General features: G+C 40.0%; 1 protein-coding gene across 8 annotated transcripts in view; it reads right to left on the minus strand.

The window, feature by feature from the left end:
- DDX6 (DEAD-box helicase 6) overlaps window positions 1–19,597 on the minus strand; it is a 32,413-nt gene extending 12,816 nt beyond the window's left edge. Inside the window, exons 1-7 of one of the 8 annotated variants that reach the window (XM_081062088.1) lie at window positions 19,287–19,597; window positions 15,593–16,063; window positions 12,879–12,942; window positions 11,902–12,006; window positions 3,941–4,070; window positions 2,959–3,105; window positions 940–1,034 (exon numbers count right to left, since the gene is read on the minus strand). In XM_081062088.1, coding sequence (XP_080918214.1) covers window positions 940–1,034; window positions 2,959–3,105; window positions 3,941–4,070; window positions 11,902–12,006; window positions 12,879–12,942; window positions 15,593–15,792 — 741 coding nt within the window. In that variant the 5' untranslated portion in view covers window positions 15,793–16,063; window positions 19,287–19,597. Of the gene's footprint in view, window positions 1–939; window positions 1,035–2,958; window positions 3,106–3,940; window positions 4,071–11,901; window positions 12,007–12,878; window positions 12,943–15,592; window positions 16,064–18,161; window positions 18,358–18,507; window positions 18,643–18,748; window positions 18,844–19,286 lie in introns of those variants that run through there. The other 7 variants (XM_081062087.1, XM_081062089.1, XM_081062090.1 and 4 more) reach the window with 7 other exon arrangements.
- Window positions 19,598–24,159: the final 4,562 nt, after the last annotated feature.

Here is a 24,159-nt window from a genome sequence, read left to right on the forward strand (position 1 = left end):
AAATAAAGTCACTTTCCTAGACGGTCTGCGTTTTAGATAACTAGATCAGGTCGATCATGGCCTAATTCAGATCAGTTTTGTTGTGTAGTAACGAGATAACCTTTAGTCACTGTGCTCTACATGTTTCTTTTTCCCATTTAATTTTTGCAACAACCCCGTAAGATAGATATCCTATAAAGTAGTTACTACAGTGAGTACACAGACTAATTTTAAAATGGTGTAATCTGAAGTATTGGTTAAGTAACTAACTTCCAAACATAGTTAAAGGAAGGAGACAAGATTTCAATCCAGGCAGTTGGATTCTGCAGCCTGTACTTTTAACCACTATACCATACAGCCTCTTTCATGGAAATTACATTAAAATTCTGGTGGAGGTAACACATGTAACAGAGACTGAAAAAAACAAAACGCATACCACCGTGTTTCCCTGAAAAAAAGAGCCTAGCCGGACAATCAGCTTTAACGCATCTTTTGGAGCAAAAATTAATATAAGACCGGATCTTACATAAATTTTTGCTCCAAAGGACGCATTACAGCTGATTGTCTGGCTAGGTCTTATTTTCAGAGAAACACAGTATTTGCTAAATGAGGGGTTAGCTATATTACATGCTTTTTAAGATGTATCACTGAATGGAAAGACGCAGAACAAACTTAACTTTAAGGATACTCAATTCCTCTTGAAAAATGAAAATAAACCCCAAACTACCTGGCATCCCTAGGAAAGACACAAGGCTGAATTATTCCTATAAATGCTTACTTATCATCTATTGCCTTTAAAGGCCAAAGCGTGTTTTATAAAGCAAATTAGTTTGAACTGACAAAAGTCGTATTTTTTTTAGAAATTCATGAACACAAAGAACTTTTGCTTCATTCACTGACAATTGTAAACAAAGCTTAGAATAATACAGAACAGTATCTTTCCAAATGAAGAGACATTACCTCATCCAATACTATCATCTGGACATGATCAACCTTTGCAACTCCTTTCTTGATAAGATCCAGGATTCTCCCAGGGGTAGCTATCACCACATGCACTACACAAGATTAGAAAACATATTCCCATTAATTTTAGCTTGGACAAAAAGGATATAGTAAAGGTGTATGTATATTATATACACACAAAAATATACATATAAACCTTTTTAAAATACATATATATGTTATCAGAAACACTGCTGTAGAGGTAGGAATACAGTAGTCCCTCCTTATCCACAGTTTTGCTTTCCACGGTTTCATTTACCCACGGTCAATAGCAGTCTGAAAATATTAAATAGCAAATTCCAGAAATAATTCATAAGCTTTAAACTGTGCACTGTACTGAGTAACATGATGAAATCCCACACCTTCCTGCTCCATCCTGCCCAGGATGTAAATCATCCCTTTGTCTAGTGTATCTGCTACCCTGCTGCCTGATAGTCACTTAGTAGCTGTCTAGGTTGTCAGATGGACTATTGTGGTATCTCAGTGCTTGTGCTCAAGTAACATTTTACTTAATTAAACAGCCCAAAGCACAGGAGTGGAGATGCTAGTAATTTGGATATGTCAAAGAGAAGCTGGAATAGTGCTTCCTTTAAGTGAAAAGGTGAAAGTTCTCAACATAGTAAGAAAAAAAATTGTATGCTGAGTTTGCTAAAATCTACGATGAAATCTTCTATCCGTGAAATTGTGAAGAAAAAGAAATTTTTATCAGTTTTGCTGTTGCATCTCAAACTGAAAGTTATGGCCACAGCACATGGTAAGTGCTTAGTTAAGATGGAAAAGGCATTAAATTTGTGGGTGGTTGACGTGAACAGAGAGGGACCACATTCATATAACTTTATTAACAATACACTGTTATTTTGTTATTATTAATCTCTTACTGTGCCTAATTTATAAATTAACCTTTACCATTAAGTATGTATAGGAAAACACTGTATATACTATAGGGTTCAGTACTATCCATGGTTTCAGACATCAACTGGGGGTCTTGGAACACGTCCCTTACAGATAAGGGGAGACTACTGTAGTACAAAAAGGCAAAGATGTGTGTTTGGGAAATGGATTTCCATTTCACCTTAAGTTGGCTAGAAAACACTTGCTTGTTTCATCTCTACATGGGGTGGGGTACAGGTTCCCAAATCACATGCTCCAAATAAGAGTGATATCGCCTCATCTTAGGACAATCCCTAATGAATAACAAAAGGCATACTAAGCTTATGATATAGTAGTTTGTCTCTAAATTACAGCAAAGGTCTTCAGAAGATTGTTATAAGGATCAAATGAGAATCATTTAAAATAACTGTGCAGTATGAATATAGTAATTAATCTAATGACAATCATAAATTCTAAATTCTGTGTATAATTTTGTATAAGTGGATCTCATTCTTACTATTTTATCTTTTTTCACACAATGTATCCAGGAGAACTCTTCATAAAAATAAATAAAGATCAGCTTCACTCTTTAATGGCTTGTAGGATTCCACTCAAAATATATACCCCAATGTATTTATTAGCCAACTTCCTGTCTGACATTTAGGTTGTTCTAACTTTTCAGTGCTACAAACCATACCGTAATAAACAACCTTCCATTTTCCCAATTATTTCTTCAGGAAGAATTCTTAAAAATATACATTTATAATTTCAAAATATAATGTCAACTCGCCCACTACACAGACGACATCAATTTATGTATGTTGCAAAAGACAGCCTATTTCTCCACAAACTCACATTATGTTACTAATGTTTTGGGCCTTGCCAGTCAGATAAGCACAGTATCAATTTGTTTTAATTTTATTTACATTTTTAAAAATTACTAGTAAGATTGAATATTGTTTCAATTACTATCAATTTTGTGTTTTCTTGAACTGCAATGTTTGTTTATTAATTCTTAAAAGCAATTTTTAATAAATTACTGAAAGAAAACACCTGTGTGTGAAATTATACTCAGAGCTAGGCGTCCTTATATCAATCATTTCCTACCTGTGTCATCAAGCCTCATTATGTCATCCCGTAAATTGGTTCCTCCTGTGGTTGCCATCACTTTGGCCCCTCCCATGTGTTTGCTGACCTGGATGCAAATTTGACTGACCTGTAGAGCAAGTTCTCTAGTGGGAACAATCACCATTGCTGGAAAATATCAAGCAACAGAAAAAAACATAGTTTAAGAGTTTAAGAAGCTACAGAAATACTGCCCCTTGCAATCTAGATACTCAGACATATTAAGAAGTTAATCGTAATAGGCCAAACCAATTCTGAAAAGTCAAATGAGTAAATCTTAAAAAGAACCTAGTAGTGTTCCAGATTAAGACTCTTCCTCGACAATATTACTATATAAGTCTTGTACTATTCTTAGTTACAAACTTTTACAGGGATCTTTGAGTTGGCAACCATTGGCTTGAAGTTTAACATTTCAGTAAGACACTCTGAACACCCAAATTGGAAACTCCTGCTACCAAGGTTCATTTACATCATATGAAGAAAGGGGGGGGGGGGAAGAATGATAATTAATAGATCAAGAAAGCTGAGAATTTAAGATAATGCATTAGAGGTAAAAACTATTAATTTATGGTGGGTACAACTACAGAAATTTGATTCTTCCCCACTGCCTGAGCTCTTAAAATTTCAAAACCACAAGGCTTTAAAGAGAAAAGGTTCATGTTTCTACAAGGAACTTACACACAGCTGCCACAGAAATTCATAGTTTTTAAGTAGTAACGTCAGATAATTTAACTTCTCATGAACTTTCCTATCTATAAGGCAATAATACTTTGCCGATCTCACTGTAACGTAGTCAAAACTGTGCAATATGTAAAATTACTTTGAAAACTACCAATCTCTTCAAAAAACTGCAAAAAGGGTATACCATTCCAGATTATGTAAATTCTGACAAAAAGAAGATGGTGACATCTTCCACGCAACTTCATGGTTATTAACCACCATTTTTAGAATTTAAATAACTAACCTTGTATATTGTCCTTCTTCAGGTCTAGCCGTTCAAGTAAGGGAATGAGGTAGGCACCGCTCTTGCCTGTTCCATTTTTTGCTCTAGCTAAAATATCCCTACCCGATAAAGCAATGGGAATGCTCTCCTCCTAAAAGAGACAAAGCAAGTTACTTGTGAGTAAAAACAGTGCATAAGCAAATTCTCTAAAATACACAAGGTATACCTTTGGTATTGCTTTAAAGTGCCTTACATTTGCATTTTACAAGAATAAGTAGAAACCAAGTCAATTAGCAAGAATAGTCAACATCACCATCATTAATCAACCAGTATTTACTGAAACTGCTCGTAGAACACGTATTGTATCCCAATGCAATAAAAACTGTGTAAGTGTGTATGTGTGAAACTGTGTATGGCTAAGGAAGCTGAGCATCAACAAAGAGGAGAAACTTGGGCTGACACAGAAGAAAAGCAGAAGACATTTCACACAGTTAAAAACTGGAGAAAAAAATGGCACAAACAATACAAAGGAAAGACTGCATATATGATATTTTAAGACTAGTAAGCCAATTTTACAATGAAAAATTGTAGTTTGGACAACTTATCCTCATACAAAGCAGATATGGGCTGGAAAGTTTAACCTTGGGTTTTATGTGATATCACACAAAACCTCCAATGTCTGTCTCACAGCCAATTTCTCTGTCCTGAAATGTGCTCAAATGGAAGCTCGATTCTATTCCAGTTATCTCAATCCATGATCACATCACTGAGAGTGACTCTCATTTTCATATTTAGCTTCCTTTGTCGTGTGTTTTGTGGAAGACAGATCATTTCCTATTAACTCAGGACAAATTCCTTAGACAATAGCAAAGGATTCCCAACAATTACTTAAAATTAAATACACATAACACAGAGACAAATTAAAAAGGCAGAACAGGTATAAACAGGGAAAAAGGAGAACACTTGTTTCTAAAGTAAAAAATTTTAATTTCTAAAACCAAGGGAAAATAAACCAGGAGATTCATAGTGACTGTAAGATTGAGTTCTATGCCTGAGCTAATGAGCAAAAGAGCTATCTATAGCATTTTAAAACTTTTATTATAGAAATATCTAAGTCATAAGCATCATGATTTCCATTTCCCACCATGACACTCATTCTACATAGAACCCCAATCTCAGGTGTCAGATGGGTTCCACATGGTCAAAATAACATAGCTGCCAGCTGTGAAAACGGTCCAGTGACAATCTGTTATCTTGTTCTGATAACCAGCATTAAACAGTCTTCTTATTATGGTAAAAAGTCAAAGAAGAAAACCTTGGCTTTGACCGTTTGGTCTTAATTTCATCCCTCCTACTTTGAGTCAGCTCTGTTAATCTCCAGTTGTTCTGGAGACTCATTACCCCCACTGGTTCATTCTCTTCTATGGTTTTTGAACAGACTACCCGCACCACTCAGTTCAATGGGGGGGAAAAAAAGGCTAGGTGGTCATCAAAGTCTTCAATGACTTTCTGAATCACGTCCTTCAAAACTACAAAATTTGTGAATGAAGTGAGGCAGGGTAGAATTAGATAGGGAGTATCCTAATTCCCATTTTGGGTTTGTCTTTTGGTTTAGATTGAGGCCACTGGGTTAGATTGACTTCTATTCCTCTGTTCTTTGATAGGGCTTATGCTCTCTAGAAACAGTTTAAGGGTAAGGCTTTAACAAAGTAAGCAACCTAGGGTCGGCTGGATTAAGCTGGCTTAGTTGGTTAGATGCGAGCTGTCAACAACAAGGGTACAGGATCAATTCCCACATGGGATGGTGGGCTGTGCCCCTGCAACCAAAGATTGAAAATGTGACTGGACTTGGAGCTGATGGGCCCTGGAGAAACACACTGTTCCCCTATATTCTCCTCCACCAAAAAACAAAAAAACTGAATTCCTTAAAAACAACAAAAAAAAGTAAGCAACCTAGACTACAAGACGCAATGATATTTCTCCCTGTATAATGGCCATAATGATTAGCAGTCAGGGAATTCAGCACATCCACATTGTTTTTTACCACTGTTTCCTAGAAAGATTATGTTAACATGAAACAAGAGAATTCAAGTCAGGCTCAGACAGCTTTGAACCCCAAGAGGAAATTATGGGAAGTTGCAAAGGAGAAGAAATAGGAGGAAGCTAAAAATTCTTTAAAAACTTATTATGTGCTAAGCAGATACCTTATATTTATCTCTTCAGTTTGGTACTTTTTGTTTTACAAATGACAAAACCAATCTCCAGAGAGATTATTTTGCCCACGGTCACAAAGCAAGAAATGCTACAACCAGAATTTGAATTTAGGTATGCAAGTAACAATATGTAGGTGAGGATGTGAGAAACTGGAACTCTCATACACTCCTAAGTGGGAATGTGCAGCCACTTTGGAAAACAGTCTAGGAGCTCCTCAAAAGGTTAAACAGTGCTACCATATGAACCAGCAATTCTACTCCTAGATATATACCCAAGAAAAATGAAAACATCTCCACACATAACTTGTACATGAATGCTCACAGCAGTATTATTCATAAAAGCTAACACTGGAAAACAACCCTACAACTGATGAATGGATAAACCATACAATGGAATATTATTCTACAACAAAAAGGAATCAAGTAGTGATACATGTTAAAACATGGATGAACCCTAAAAATCTATGCTAAATCAAAGTAGCCAGCCACAAGAGATCATAATGTTGTATAATTCCATTTATAGAGAATATCCAGAATAGGCAAATCCATAGACAGAAAGTAGGTTAGTAGCTGCTTAGGGCTAAGGAGTAAATCCTTAAATGAGTTTTTTTGGGGTGATGAAAATGTTCTAAAATTGAGTGCAGCAATGGTTGCACAACTGTGAACACACTAAAACCCCACTGAATTGTTTACTTTATATGTGTGAATTGTGTGATATGTGATTTATATCACAATATAACCCAACCTGTGATTCTGCCACCTTTTTTAACTCTTTAAGTCTATGTTCTACTTTAAGGTCTAGGGATTGATCAAATATGTATTTGATGTGTTTTGGTTACCCTAGTACCCATTTCCCTTTCTTAGTAGCTCCCTCACTTCCTTCTGAGGAACTGCATCTCCCCCACCCCAATGAACAGTCTAGCCAACCTCTCCTCAGCCAAATGGCAGACACTGACTGAAGCCAGGCCAGCTGAATGCTCCCTTCTAAGATTTTAAGTTTTGATAGTGCATCCTATAACAACTTACAGCTTACCAAAGACCTTCAGCTTCCTCGTTTCTTGGCCAATTAATTCCAAGTGTATTTCTCCAGACTTCTCCTTAATCTTCTGAACTACTAATAGTTTTCCAATGAACTTCCTTTTGCTTAAGTTAGCCCATGTTGGTTTCTGTTGCCTATAAAGAATGGTATACTTCCCAATATCCCAGTACTGAGAGCCATTTTACAAAAGTATGGCACTAAAAAAGCTCAAAAATCGCCAAACTGGCTGCTTTTAGAGTAGCTGCTGCTTTTAGAGTAGCTGCTGCTTTTAACTTCCTTCAGCCACGTGAGTTTAAGAACCTAAATTTCAGGGGGGAAAAATCATGGGTACTGTGGAGGAGGTAGCAATGGTTGTCACAGATATCTACTGCTAGAAAAAAGGAAATGGAAGGTAGTAATTTCAAAAATAGTCTCTCTAACATAAGGAACACACCCCAATTTACCCCCAGTAATCAATGGGGAAATGCATTTAAAGATTTTTTGAAAATTCAGAAAAATAATTATTTTACCATAATAAATCCATGTTAACAAGAAGAATGTTTTACAAAAGGATAAAGAATGCTATAATTCCTAACTATAAATAATAAACTATTAATCCTTATTAGACTTAGTTGGCAAAATAATTTCTCAAAGTAATTTGAGATTCTTGACCCAATATGGAATTTTGTTGTCAACAGTAAGGAACTTCCATGTTTCCCTCAATAATGGTCTACCTGCCATTTCATCACCTTCTTATCTAAAAATTCTTCAAAAGTTGTAGTCTAGAGTCTGGAAGCAGCAGGACCTGTTGTTACCTCTCAATCATCTCAAAGTTAATATAAGGTTTCAAGATGTTAAGCAGAATAAAACAGTAGGTTCTTATGTACTCCAAAGAAGTCTGTGTTTCCATAAAGCTATGTCTTTAGAATGGCAAGTTATGCTGCTGGGCACAGTATTCACCAGACGTAGAACTAGAGTCACAGATGGCAGCACCAAACAAAGATGTGTAGGAGATATCTGTAGTATACCTGGACCCAGCCTGTTAGTGTAAAATCTTTTGAGAGGATATAATTTAAGTTCCTCATTTTCCAATAATCTTAGAGCCAAATTGCAAATAAGTTCCATCTCTTACAAAACATTCAAATGTAGATGACACCCAACTGACCAAGAAGGCTTTTATATTTGTGAAAAAATTTCAGATAAAACTAAATGCAATAGAAGACATTTCAGGGGAAAAAAACAAAACAAGAAAGCAAGTAAGGAGAGAGGGTAAATAAGAACAGAATGAATAGAAGGCAGCAATCATGAGGATGGATTTTACTAGAGGACTTCTACATTTCTTTTTGGTTCTAAAATCCTAATACTTATACTTGGTTACACTGAATAATTCTAAGAAACAAATTATTGTACTTTCCACAGATTCTCAGGCGAAAACAATAGTGAAGAAAAAAGGCAATGGTAGTCTCAGGAATCTAAAATAATACCTTGGCCAAGTGGTTAGAGTTAACTGCCTCTATGATATGCTATACTAACACTGAAAGCACAAGTAACAAATTCAATTTTAAATTTTAATACAAAGGGGAGAAACAGACCATTAAGTCTGCCAAATGAACCAGCCTCCTTTTTTGATAAAACTATCACATGGAATAACCCATAACATTTATTGAGCCTTTAGCATGTAGGCACTGTATTAAGCATACTAACATGAATCACCTCACTTAGCCACAACAGCTCTATGGCATATACTATTATACCAATTTAATATGTCAGGACGCCAAGGCTTAGAGAGGTATCTCAAATAATTAACTTCAACCTCGGCAATCTGACTGCAAAGCTAGCGTATTTAAACAGTTCTCTCGACTAAGTTCACCATAATTTCATCAAAGCATTCTAAATACAATCGAACATTTGAGGGCCTCTTTCCTGCACATACCTTGCTAAATACTAGAAATACAAACTTGAATGATATAGACCCTACAGAAGAGCTCTCATAAAACTTCATTCTTACAGATAAAATTAACGTGAACTACATTGTACATTACTAAATTTTTCAATATCTCCACTCAAATTGCCTATCTGATGATGTATAACCATATCTTGATACTTTCTCTAGCCATAATAAACTTCTTTCAGTTTGTCCACAAAGGCACACTTTCCCCCCTAGGTAATCACTATCCCAGTGTTTTCTGTTTAGAATATGCATCACTTCTTCCAGGTTGTTCCATCTTCCCCTAATGGCTACAAATATGTGCCATTTTCGACTAGAAGGGGGCCCATTATATTATATTGAAAGTACCTGTAAAATTAGCTGTCCTTTCTACTAGACTATAAGAATAGGAACCCTATCTGCCTCGTTCATCACATCCCATGTCTAACACTTTCTAAAGGTCACTCAGTAATTGTTTTTGCTCAATGAAAAAGAGCTCAGTGATGTAACAGGGTTTGTCCTTAATACAGCTTGGATTCAACAGTTTTAACTTATATGAAGACAGCAGACGTTTATCAAAGATATGTGTACAATGCATGTTTATGTCTACATGTATGTGTGTGTATGCATGTATGTGCATACATACAAGGTGTGATAAAAAATACGGTGACTGTTTCAATTAAAAACATTTATTACAGTAAGACACATTTGTCATTAATCTCCCTCAAAACACTCCCCCTCACTTCGAACACACTTATCGTTCTCGCCACTTTCTGAAGCAGTTCTGGAAGTCCTCTCTTGTGAGTGTCTTTAGTTGTGCTGTCATGGCTGCCTTGAGGTCCTGAATCGATTCAAAACGTTTACCTTTCACAGTCATTTTGACTTTGGGGAAGAGACAGAAGTCGCACAGTGCCAGATTCGGTGAACAAGGTGGATGAGGACACACCGTAATGTTTTTATTTGATAGAAATTGCCATATACCAGAAACGGTATGTAACATGGAGCATTGTCATGATGGAGGATGAAACCGTTTGCCTGTTTCTCAGGCCATTTTCTACGCACAATTGTTTCTTAAACGCTCATAAAGACACACAAAAGAGGACTTCTAGAACGGCTTCAGAAAGAGGCCAAGAACAATGGGATAAACATGTTCAAAGCGAGGGGCAGTATTTTGAGGGGGATTAATGGCAATGTGTCTTTTACTGTACTTTTAAAAAATTTAAACATTCGCCCTATTTTCTGATCACACCTGAATAAAGTACAACTGTGTACAATATTTCCTTGCTCATTCCACTGAAATAAGGGTCAAGGAGCAGAATGCACCTACTGCTTAGATCTTGGGCCCTAATACTACTTCCCACTAATTGGAATCAGGGCTCCTTGGAGAAATGGCTGATTCCAAGGCTGGGGGAGGGTATGTACAGATAAGCCTGGTATGATATACCAAAACAGAAGTGTGCTCAAGAAAAAGGGTGGGGGGAGGGGTGAAGATGTGGAGCACAAAAAATTCTTAGGATAGTGAAATTACTCTGTATGGTACTATAATGGTGGATACAGGTAATTATACATTTACTCTAATGTAAACTACAGAATTTGGGTGATGTGCGTCAATGCAGGTCACCAGTTTTAAGAAATGTATCACTCTCATGGGGAATGTTAATAATGGGGAGGCTGTGCATGATCAGGGGCAGAGATTTATGAGAAGTCTCTGTATCTACTCAATTGTCGTGAACTTAAAACTTTTCTAAAAAATAGTCTATTAGGGAAAAAAAGATAAAGAGGGGCACCTTTCAAGAACACAGGAACCAGCATGAAGGAGCTCACACTGGCCAAATCTAGGACAGTCTGAGTAGAAAAACATCACTGGGAAAAAAAAAAGGAATTCATAAGCCCACACCGATAATATATAGATACACAGAGAGGAGATAATGGAAGGATCTTCTTTTTAAGGCCAAATGTGGAAGAAGTACCAGAGTTGGAAACTCATATTCCAACAAAGATGAGATCACGCAAATATCATCAATGAATACTAAAAGTAGGGGAAATGATGAAGAGCAGGATCTCTGCAAGATATTAAAGTGCTCCCTACAGGCTGCGTATTAGTTTCAAGGAAGGAGGGGGGAAAAAAGAAGCAAGTATACAACAGAAAAATCAAACATCACCTTGACAGAATAATCAAAATTAAAATCACCAATGCAAAATACATGGACAATTGTCTATACCTCCAAATGTGATATCCTGAAAAAGCCATAACATGACTTCTGCAACATTTTCGCTAAGAATATACAATTTGAATCTAATCATGTGGAAACATGAGACAAATCCCAAATGAGAAATGTTCTATTAAAGAAAGGAAGGGGATTGTATTTTTAATTTATCAGTATCATAGAGACCAGGAAATATGATTAAAAGAGGTTAAAGACGTAACAATTATATGCAATACCTGATCCTAGGATGAATCCTGCATAGAGGAGGAAAAAAATGCTAAAAAGGACATTTTGGGGTCAATTAAAAAATTAGAATGCAAATGACAGATGAGATAGAAATGCTGTATTAATGTTAATGACTGAAGATAACTGTATTATGGTTACACAAGAGAGCATCCTTACTCTTAGGAAATACGCTGAAATATTTAGAGGTAATGGAACAGGATTTTGTAACTTACCCTTAAAAGATTCAGAAAGTGTGTATGTGACGTATATATGTGTGGGTGTGTACACACACGAGAGAAATGCAGGTTCATTTTATCATCACAGATCAAAAAGAAAACTTGTGTAATGCTTAACTCATAACACTACCCATGTGATAAAACAGGGAAACATACCTGAATAGGAGATGGCTTTTCCCAGCCCATTTCAAAAATTCCCATCAGTAACTCCCGTTTCAAACAATAATCTTCAAACTCATTTCCTTTTGTGGAGGTCACATCCTAGACAAACAACAAAAGAATAAAGTACAACTGTGTTCCTTTAGTAGTTAGCATGCTTAAGAAAGTTTAAGAGATTAATTCTTTATCTACCCCATTTAAAATATAGATATATGCAGATTAGTTGCCTTGATCTGTACTTCAACAATTATTCCTAAAGAATAACCACTCTCTTACATGCAAGCCATTTAAAAATTGTGTTTTGGGGAAAGGACACACTGTGGTCATATTCTTCTAAGCACAGGTGGAATAGTATTTATTTCTATGTAAGAATCATGCGGTAAACTGTAAATTACAAAATGCAAAGTCAAACCTTAGCTCCACCACTCACTGGCTATAAAATATCCTAGTTTAAACCAGGGTTCCTCAAGTTCAGCAATATCGACATTTGGGCCAGAAAATTCTTTGTTGTAAGAGGCTGTCCTGTAGCATTTCCCCAACTGTGATAACCAAAAATGTTTCTAGCTATTGCTAAATACCCCCCTCGAGAATAAAAATCACCCCTGGTTGAGAGAAAACCACTGGGCTAAGAGAACTAATCCCTCAACTTCCATTTTCTCATCCACAAAATGGAAATACCTAACCTGAATCTTATTGTGCTGCTGAGAACAAAAGAGAATTTTGAGAAAAATGCCTTGAAAACCATAAAAGCACTCCATAATTAGATAAAATACACATACGTATAAACACAATATGTAGATACACATTAACATAACTCCTCCAAATAGTGGAAATTTTTGGCACTTCATCATATGTGATCTATACAATTTCAAAATATTTAAGAGTGAACACATATTGCCTATTGTTATTAGGTAACTACTTCATTTTTGTTAGTTTCCACACCACTTTCCACTTGAATTTTACAATGAACTTACCGAAGTTTTAATTCTTAGATCCTTTGGAGGGAGTTTTAAAGTCTTTTTCCAGTCATCACCAGGTCTAGAGAGAATATAGTAAAATTAAAATACCAGAATTCATAGCATCATTATTCTAGTAATACAAAGATAATTCGTGTCGATTATAATTAAGTTCTTAAAAAACACATTTAGTTTAACATATTACCATTTACTTAAGAATATAGTTAACAGAGATAACTAGAAAAACTGTTCTCCTTACAAAGAGCAATCTAGGGAGGATAAAAAAAAAAATCAATGGAAAGGGATAAGGCAACCATCTTCTTAAGCAGCATAATGTGACAATGTGGCAACTGTTGTCACAACTGGGAACCCATGCGTTTTGTTTGACCTACATATAGTGTGTATTTTTATTTAAATTAGTTGCTAACATTTAAAAATCAGATTGTATTTAAAAATCAGATTGTCCAGATTCTGGCTTTTTTTGAAAAACTGGAAGCTTTAGCAACACTGGTTCCAAATTTCTGCATGGCAGCAGTTTGACAGAGCTTAGTAATGAGTTTAAAAATCAAGCAGCTGAACCCTTTAAATAGGGCAAGTACACTCTCATTTGGCAGTTTTCTGTAGGCATTCTGTAGGTGACTAGTTCAAACCAAGGGCTCTAATGTTTCAGACCTGAGTTCAAGCCCTGACTCTACCACTTATTGGTTCTGTGACCCTCCAGCAGTTACTTTTCTAAGCTTCCATTCTCTCATATATAAAATGGGTTAAGAATTACATCAAGTAAGTTATACAAAGAGCTCAGCAGTGTCTGGCAAAGTAACTCAATTATTAGCAGTTAATGAATCTCTCTCAATCTTTTTTTTACTGAGGATGCTTCAATCTATAAAAGAGGAAAAAAACAAGGAAAATATAATTTAAAAAATCTCTTAGGTCAGGCAAAAACCTCTAATTCATCTAACACAAAGCATCTAACAGAGGAAAAAAATGTCAATAAAGCAAACAACATGTTCAACTGTGTTGTCTTTAAATAAGCTTTCATTATAGCGACTCCTGTATAATTAGAGCCCCCAAAACATCTCAGGAGTTTTGATTTAGAAAGATGAGCATTTATTGTACTTAAAACTGGGTCCCAAATAACCCAAGATGCTCTAACACAAGTGACTATTTGCTACCAATTCTCAGAGTACTAAAGCCTTTTACCTCAGCCCATATCACACCAAAGTCTCTACGCAAAAGTGTTAACTGAACATCCTAGTAGCCAGTTTACCGCATTGTCAAATTCAACAGTGAATAAAAATGCAGTCGATACAATGCAAAATCTGTCCACAAGGAATTTATAAACGAAAGTAATTAAAATGAGAAAATAAGTGCTAGAGAGAAGTATTAGAACTTCTAGACCCCCCATTTGATGGGATCTAGAAGCTTTCGTGGAAGAAATGACACTTGAATTGAGATTTAAAGAACCCACAGAATTTAAAAGAAACCATTAATCCTAGGAAAAGCAAAAAAGTAAAATCCACTGTCATCTGACATAAGAATTTAAGTAAAAAATATTCTCATAATGAAATAATGCAGCTTTATGCTTGTATTCTTAAGGATTAAAAATAGCCCAAATTTTGCTAGCCTACTCATATTTTGTCAAGACAAACTACAATTTAGAAAATATTTTACTAATTAAAGCATTCACCTTAAAAAAAAAAATAGAATACGCATTAATGGCAACTCACTCAGTGACCAAACCAATTCTACTGGAAATTAATTCTTATAGGTCACTAGTGAACTACACAGAAGTAACCATCCATACGACATTCTGGTAGCTTATAAAGGCTATTTTTCTTTATGAGTGCTTCTTAATAAGCATGGAAAAAAATCTAGGTTGTAATTAAACACTTTAGTTCAGTGAACCAGTTTTGTCATCTTAGAAGATTGCTATAGGTTAAATCAATTTTAATGGCTAAATTCTTAACAAAGCTAAACCTCAAATGGGGGTCACATCTTAAATGTTAATTTTCTATTACCTGAATCTTTAGAGTGATAGTTACCAAATAATTTAAAGTGAACACTTAAAGATGATAGCCCACAAACTTTCAGATTTAAAGGAAAATACATTCTGTAGTAAGATGAGGCTCTAAGTTTTTAGTCAACAAGGGAGGGGCCTATTCAGAGATGTGTGTTTCCGAGAGTTCAAATCCTGAGTTCCCTATGTTTAATGGCTTGTTATTTTGTAAGAGGAGAAAGCTTATTAAAAATATGTATATAGAAAAGCAAAGTTCCATAAACTGAAAAAAAGTTATGGATAAAGTTCCAATGAGTGAATTATGTTTGAAGTTCAGAAAGCTGGGCAAGTCCTTAAATTCAAAATCTGAAATTGGCTTTAACTGCCATTTAAACTAGGGTAAGGTGCAATCACAATACTAAGAGAAAGCTATACTGGCAAAAACAAGGTGAATCTGAGCTAATTATGAAAGCCAGAAATGTTTCAAAAAATAATCTATACAAAGTTAATATACATCTATGCCTACATTCATTACTTAATAAACCTGAATTAATTATAACAGAAATACATTATTCTATTGCAAATACCTGATGGCCATAAAACAGTCATCTGTCCTCTATTTGCAATCGAAATAGTTAAGATATACATAAAACAGTCAATAAACAACAAAGTAACCAAAAGAAATCTCCTTGGTCCCCCACCCACAGTGTGTTTTACTATTTATTCTAACACTTACTTAATAGTGGTGGTCATACTCTGTGCTTGCTGCTGAGTGCCATTATTGATTGTGTTGGTGTTTTTCAGCTGGTTCATCTGCTGCTGTGTCTGTGTGCCCCCTCCTCCGGGGCCACCACTGGGCTTCACAGGGCCCCTCAGCTGACCATTTTGACTGGACAGACCCATTATAACAGGGTTCTCTGTTCTGGCCGTGCTCATACTGTATTAATTGTAAAGATGTCTCTTTCAAACTTCAAAACTTTGAAAGTCAGTAGAGAAACTGTAATAACAGTTTATTAGGCTCTCCAAAATGAAGAGATAAATATAAGTCTTGCTCAATATTGAGTCCTTTATTGCAATGCAGGCAAGCACCTGTAAGTCTCTGAACAGTAAGCAGCAGTAACTTGCTCTCATGCACCAAATCAACTTTTTATTTTTTTAAAAAGCTCTAACAAGGTTGAGTTATGTATCTGAATTCAATCACTTCAATCTGAAACAAAGAAAAAGTTAAGTTAGCAAAAACACAGGAAAGTTGGAAAAACTTGTTTCCCTTTTAAAGAACTCCTTTAGAAGAACTCTCCTTATAAATTAAAGAATTAAGAATACAGCTGCGCTTAAACCAAATCATTAGCCAGGCTAGGAGAAACACAGAAAAGATGCACTGCCTCAAAAACCAAACTCACAAGAGACCAATCTCAAACATTTTAAATCGTCAGTTCAAAGCAACCCAGAGAACCCAGCTAGAAAGACACTGTGATTAAATTAGCATTAGTTGTCAAATGGCAATCTCTTCCCTACAGTTTCCTAATTCTCTAGAAATCCTTGACACCTCTAAAAGTCAATGATTCATTACACCTCCTTGCATTACAACTCAATGAAGTACCACACAACTTAATGTAAATCTACATATGAACAAGGCAAGGTAATTCATTAATTTTTTTCTATTCCTGACAGCAACTGAGAATCCTTGAAAAGTGAGCTTTTGACTTAATTTTATGCTTTCAGAAAAAACACATTTGTGCACTCATGAATTTCAACCATAGAAGTTCAACTTTATGAAGAAAAATGCATTTTCTTCCCACCCCCACCCCCGTAAGTTTTTGCCCTTTGAAACAATAAGTGAAGCAGGGATATAGAAACGTGTACATGTCAAAATCACCTGCTTGAAAAACAGCCAAGAAGCTCCTTAGCTACTATAAAATTTGAATCTAAAAAACTATTAGCTACATTTCAATAACACTTTTCAAGAGGTATAATAGTATTAAAAAATTATAAAAACTAAAAAGTGCCTGTGTTGAAAAAAAAAAATCTGTGAAAGGCTAAATACAGTAGTAACGAATCAAATTTCCCAAGAAACCTAGAGTACTAATTACAAGTCGTTTTAAAAAAGAACTGGTTAATCACCTCCATTTTTAATTATTCCCCAAACTGAATTCTTTTAAAATGTAGTAAATAAAAACTTAATTTACAAAGGCCAGAAAAGAAAGGCCTACTCCTTTTTAACTCCTTTAACATTTCTTACCAAAAACACACAAGCTTTATTAATTTGTGCCATACATAAAGTCTTCTCCAACAATAAAATTTGTTTAAAATATTTCTTGATTCTCTTACTTTTTAAAAAACTGGAAATAAAGTTGCTCACAAGCAAATGCAGATTATCATACACACAAAGGTATATTTCGAAGTCTCCCAGAATCCAATTAATCTCCTAAGCAGATCGTGGTTCACAGTCACCTAATTTCAGTTCAGGACAGTAAATGGTATCCTGCATTGACAGGTTTATATTACGATCAACAGTACCGCGTAATTCACACCAGAAGACTTATTTGTTTGCAAAGTACTAGAGGATGAAGGAGGCAACCTCCAAAGATTAAATGATATTGCTACTGTCCATCATGCATGTAACACTTCCTGTCTCCCTAGATCCAAATTGTGACTGATAATTGCTCCCCTCGTTAATTAAACTGAAACCTGCACTGCAGTTTTACATCTCAGAGGAAATATTCCTTCTATCCCTTCCCCATTTTGATTTGAAATTATATTTCTGCATTTTAAATAGTACAAACGAAACGTAGACTAGTTGGGAGGAGCCCCATGCGGAGTTAATTACCCCACTTCCCCGATTGTAGTTAGCAACTGACAGTTTCACACCCAAAACAGTATCGTCATCTCCGGCGAGAGCTTTTGTTTGCAAAGGCAGCGCATTTTCTGTACGCTGGATCTGCAAGTTGGCCTGTTTTATTCTGAGGGGAACAGGCGACTGTGGAAAAGGGAGTCAGCAATAAGGGAAGGAAACAAGCCAATGATTTGGACCCCTTAATTGCAGGACAACAATTTCTTGCTCTCCCCGTCGCCTCACCCCACCCACCCCAAAAAGCCACACACACACCAAGTGAGCTCTCCGTGACCGTAAACACAAACGCGTTGGGGCTCTGCAATCCTATCTGCGCAACAAGAGCAGGGAGCGAGCTCCGCGGGTAGGAAACAAAAGGTATCCTACGAGGCTCCAAAGAGAAACCCTTAACCCAGAAAGTCCTCCTTTCCTCCCTGCCTCGGGGGGGTCCCAGGATCACCCGCCCGTTACCGACCTCCAAGGCCTCGCCGCGACCCAGCAGCCGCGGGTCCCCTCCTAATCGGAGCCCTGCGCCGCCGCACATCCCTGCCGCCCCCTACAGGGCCGCCTCGCACCCTCTAACCTCCAACTTCACCGCAAGTCCTCGCCGCCCCCACGGCCCGCACCCCTCGCCTTCTACGGCACGGCGCTCCTCCGAGCACCCCGCCCGCGCCCTCCCGGGCCCCGCCGCGCACAGCCCCCCTCAGACGCCGCACCCCACAGCTGCGCCCGCCTTCCTGCCCAGCGCCCAGCCAGGCCTCCGGCCTCCGCCTCCGCGTCCCCCACGCCGGCCCACTGGCTCCCCGCAGCCCCGACCTCACCCCGCTCCCGGCGGCTCGGGCCTGAGTCCTACCACCGAGGCCACACCCGCTCGGCAACCTCGGTCCTTTATTGTTGACTCGAAGCTCCCAAAATGGCGGCGGCTCCTTCCTCCTCGGAAACCTCCGCCCGCCCCCAACCGGCCCCTCTCCGCGGCCTCCTCCGCCCCCGCCCTCGCTCGGCCGTAGACGCCGAGGCCCCGAGCCGCCCGCGCCCGCCGCTCCACCCGCCGGCCGGCCTCACCCGCGCCGCTGCCCGCGTTCAGGGCTCCGCCGAGGTCGCCGCCCGGGCTGAGCTAACTCGGCTCCCGAGCCCCCTCCCTCGCCCGCCGCCCCCTCCCTCCCGGCCTCGCCGCCGGCCTCTCCGCATGGCGGCGGCCGCGACTCCTCCTCCACGCAAGATGGCGAGAGCTCGGCCCCGGCCGCCGGCCGCCAGGGCGTCACGGCCTCTGCGGCTTCGCGGCGGCAGAGCAGGGGCCGCGGAACGCCGCCCGAGAGAAAACGGAGAGCGGCGCTCCCACCCCAACGGCCACCCGGCGCCGCCAGAACTGCGGGAAAGCTGAAGGGGAGGTACGGGCTCTTCTCAGCAGGGAAAGGAGCGCTGCCTTCCCACAGCGGAGGAGACGCGGCCGGGAATGGCGACTGCGAAGTCCGCCCGGCCTTCGCCCGCCCCCCGAAGTGGACACCGAGGCTGGTGACCAGGGAGGACCTGCCTACTGCTGCCCCGGGACGCGCCCGGAGAACGGCCTCTGCCGGCGGCGGGTGGGGAGGGGGGCGCTGACCTGACATCTCCCGCGGGCCGGGGAGGCTGCTGCAGGACCAGCGGGGCCGCGTCCGTCCCGGAACGTGCAACACTAGTGGCCGCGAGACGCCGGCGCGCTCGAGGGAGGGGGCCGGAAGGGGGCCCGGCGGGGCCTGACGGGCGCGCCGAGGGGACTGCGCCGGGGCTGCGCGGAGGGCGGGGGTCCCGGGCCGCGACCTGCTCCCGCCGCGATAGGCTGTCGTCCGAGAGGGAGGGGGCGGGGAAGGCCGCACCCCCCGCGGGGAAGGAGCGCGGCGGGGCGCTCAGCTCTGCAGCGCGGAGCGGCTCTGCGGGGACGGGGGCGACCGGAAGGCCGAGGGCTCGCTTTTCCCCGCCTGACTCTCACTGAAGGGTGTTTATGTGTTTATCCTTATAATACTTTTTATACCCTAACGTCTCCGTTTCCCTTAACAAAAATAACAGGAAAATTATGTTCCAAGTAAAACAAAAATGCGAAGCTAGAAAGCTGTCAGGGAAAAGAAGAGCCCGGGTCTCACCCAGCTGAGAGACTGAACACAGAGGACAATGGCCACACCGTTTGGGACTACAAGACCCCGACCCACCACCTCTGCTGCGAGCAGCTGGCGAAGACAAACAACAGCCCCCGCGGCAATCCGCCTAGAAGGGGCAGGAATCAGTCATTGACTGCCAGCTTCCCCAGTTTTTGCCCCGCTTCCAACTCGGGACCAATCAGAGAGAGCCAAATGTGTTCCCCGAGCCAATCACACGAGACGCCCGGCTCCTAGTTACCGTAGCAGGCCCGTAGCTTCCGCAGGCCAACGGCTCCAAGCGGGGCCGACGTGCCGCTTTCCCCTTTTCTCGCCGCCTGCCCCGGGTCTCCACGAAACTCGGGGTAGGCGGCTGGGTTCTTGGCTATAGCAAACTGGTCTGATCTGTTGGTCTCTGTTTATTTCCACACTGCCAATGGAAAGGTGGCAGAGAAATGTCAGAAGGTTATTTTTGAGATTAAAAAGACTCCCACTACCATTTTTTAAATTCTAAATTTATAGCATGTCATCTCCCAACCAGATTTTAAAATACCCACTCGTGTAAGGAAATAACCGTACACCTGTGTCCATCCTAGAGCGAGGTGGCTAGTGGTTGGTTCCTTTAAAATGTTAAAGTGTGAAGCCTTGTTTTCCTGTCTTTCCAAGTTGCAGGAATGTGAAGGGGAGGAGGGCAAGAAGCGAGTGGGAGGGAGAGGAGCCTAGGAATTTAAAACAGGCTCCTCACTGCCCGGTGGGATCTCTCCCTAGAGCACTAAGCCATGAGACCCGGCAAAGGAAAAGGGTTTGCATTCATAAATAAACTGTTAACTTCCAAAGGGGCCTAGTTGAAGTCCTGACCAAAAAACAAATGAGGGGGCAACTCAAAGTAAAATATGAAATAGTTGCCCATTCTCACCTAGGAATCCTGCCAGGGCTAAAACTTTTAAAAGATTCTGTGTAATGTTCTTATAAGATCGTCAGATAGTCTTACAATTTATATATGTCCGCCTGTTGTTTTACTGCTCTTGTGAAAAGCATAGACGGCATAAAGTTAAGCTATGAACGCTTGGATCTTCTGGGTTCAATTTTAGTAGTTGATAGGGGTCTAATCCAACTATCTCAATAACTTTTTTTGTCCCTAGTTCAAACAGATTAACAAGAATCAGAGAATATGACACTTCAGGAACATAGATGAATTATTTGATAATGTACACAGTATCCTCACATTTACAAAATGTATATTTTAAAAACATCACATAAATCTTTTAGTTAATATTGAGTATAATAGTTTGGGTGATCTGTGGTAAATATGGTTTCTGGAGAATATGCTATTCCCAGTGAAGTCACCTACTTATTGTAATAAAATGCTTCCTAAGATGTATTGACCATTTTCATTTTGTTGTTAGTCACTCTTACTTCCCTTCTACGCTGCTTTTTGGATTTTGAACTGTTAGCTAAAGTGTTACGCCGGGATTGTTGGCTGGCTTCTAGAGAATCTGTCCGTAGGAAAGATACTTTTAAAAAGAAAAACATTCACAAATAGAATTGACGTTTTCAGTATTTCTGTGTAAAACACAACAGGATTCTTTTCTTTTTTTTTTTTTTTTGTAAGAGTGAGATGTGACTAAAAAATGCTACTTGGAATTAAATCACAATAATGGGTCCTCCCAGCAAACAATTGTTTGCCAGTCTCACATCCTATTTACCTAAAAATAACCAAAAGAAAAAAACACAGCTAAATTGACACTTGATTTCATTTTAACTTCAATTTAAAATATTTAGAATCTAGAATTCCAAGTAATTTGAACTTGGATATATTTACATCTGTGATACTATCTTAAAATCGAAATGTTTTTGTCATGCTAAAATGGATTTCACACTTTTAACTTTCTGTATATTTTTTAAGGAAATGTAATAACTTGTTTATCAAACTACAAGCAAATGTGTTCATTACTTAAGAAAAAATATTTGCTCATACCATATCCTCAATAAAATGATTATATCACATCTGGCTAAGCTTTGTAGTACAACATTTGTCCTCTTTCATGACTTGCAGTATAACATTCTGATTTCCAAAAGAAGTTTCAACAGATAAAATTCTTTTCCAAATATGCTCTAGCAACATCGGGTAGTCACTAACCAAGACTAAAGGCTAATGAGCCCAAAAAGCTAAATATCATTTTTTTTGGACTTACTAGCAGGTAAAAATTGCCTCTTCAAATTATACACCTGAAGAAAATGCAGCATCAGCCTACTGAGGGCTGAGTAAGGCTATCCTCAGAGAAGTGCAAGCACTACACTGGAGTTAATATATACTAGTAAGCAGATGTCTTTAATCACTGAGACACCTCACCAGGCACATTTTGTTGGAATAAATGTTCCACTTGTAGAGTAAACTCAAGTCGAAAAGTAGGAAAGCAATATTGCAAACAGGAAGGGGAATGGGTGGGTTAAAAACGTTTTCTCCAAACTGCCAGGTTTAGTTTGCAGAATTTATATTCCTTCTGACAGATATTTCCCCATTCCCAGGGCACTATAGTCAGCTAGTTCAGTTCACCGGGTATCTTTCTGCCTCATCGGCTCCCAGCATTGTTTACGTTCTGGTCCTCAGCCCAGAGAATTGTAGCTATTCATTTTGCCTATTCAGTTTTCCTAAAATTACTGTCCACCAGCAATTGTAACTGATTCATTAATTTGAAAATAATATGTGGCTGAGAAGATACCGAAATCTGGACACCAGTTCTTTAGGTATAAATTTAATATGGTCTGCTCAGATCAAGGAAGAACTGACACTGTTCCCAGGTATAATGCCTTGGTCCCCTGGGTACTTTCTGAGTTAGTTCAGGGGTGGCTGCTGACGAGTAACACTGATGGGGGTTCCATGGCAATCTTGTGGAATTGTCATGGAATTGATATGTGTACCATGCCTCCTAATGGTACATATACAATCTTATATTAGTTTCAGGTGTACACCATAGTTATTCAACATTTATATACCTAAAGAAGTGATCACCATGGTAAGTCCAGCAACCATCTGACACCGTACAATGCTATCACAATATTATTGACAACATTCCCTATGCTGTGCATTATATCCCCATGAATTATTTATTTTATAACTGGAAATTTGAACCTCTTATTCCCATTCACCTTCCCCCCCTTTTTCTCCCAACGATGACAATTTATTATAATCTGTTGGGAGCACAGGTAGATATGAATGATATTAGAACTCTGTCTCCATAGAAGTGGGCAATGAAATGTGGCCATTATATTGGGGAACTGTGTGCATCACTATAGGGACAAAGCCCCGGAGAGCAGTTTCCAGGCTCTCGGCCTCACGTGGAAAGGTGCTAGCTCGGGTAGTAGATGGCCGTCAGCTGTAACCATTAAGCCATTGGCCACTGATATAATTGCCGCGGCTGCGTTGGCGGTCGAGTTGAGGGGAGTTGGCCGGTTGGCAGGAAGCGGACAGCAGGTGGCACATCGTGTGACTCCAGCCTCCAGTGAGACCATAGTGGTATGACTCCCCTACCTAAGGCTCCGTGGTGTTCCTTTTTGGCCTCACCATGTCCTGTGTTCTTGTGTGGGGAGCGGGAGCTGAGACTCCGCAGGCCGCCCCGCACGACACATGGCGCAGCGAGCAGGGTGTGGTGTGGGCCAAAACTCTCCAGAATGTACTGGAGCAGTTTACACGTATAAAAGCTGTTTCATAAGCAGGGTACAGTGCCGGCCAAAACCTACGAAAGCATGGTGGAGCGGTTTGTGCGTGTGAGAGCCCAGCTTCGGGAGGCCCATGAGGAGCGACACCGGGAACGGGAGGCGCAGTCTGCCTGGGAGACTCAAGCCTCCAGCTGGCACACCTCCCTCTTGGCCATGGAAGGCGTTGCCTTCATTTTGGTGATCTTCTGCGGCCTTAGGCTCCGAGGGTTGTGGACATCTTAAAAGGAGACCTCCACCCACTCAGACACCTGGCACAGTGAGCAAGATTCCGACCAGGTAGGAATGGAGTCTGATTCTGGGCAGGAGGACAGGTGGCCCCCATACACTGTGTGTGTCCGGTGGCAACTGTTCTCAGGAGTTGGACCCCCGAGGAGGGGTGGGAGGACATGGACGGCTCTCTGGCCAGCGTGGAGAGGGGCTCTGGCTGAGCGGTTGCCCGAGAAGAAGGCCACAGCCGGCCACGTGGGCTAGATGGTCCTCAAGGCCTTGAGTCTCAACACGGAAAGTGCGCTTAATGAAATGGCCCAGGTGCTGGACCAGGTGTCCTGGTTGGAAGCGCTGGAAGCTCGGGTCTGCCTGTTAGAGGATGAGCCCCACAGTGGAGACTCTGAGGCAGAGGCGGAGGAAGCCAGTGGAGACAATGTA

Source organism: Rhinolophus hipposideros (genome assembly GCF_964194185.1).
Source record: "Rhinolophus hipposideros genome assembly, chromosome: 10".
In the NCBI taxonomy this organism is placed as follows: Eukaryota; Metazoa; Chordata; class Mammalia; order Chiroptera; family Rhinolophidae; genus Rhinolophus; species Rhinolophus hipposideros.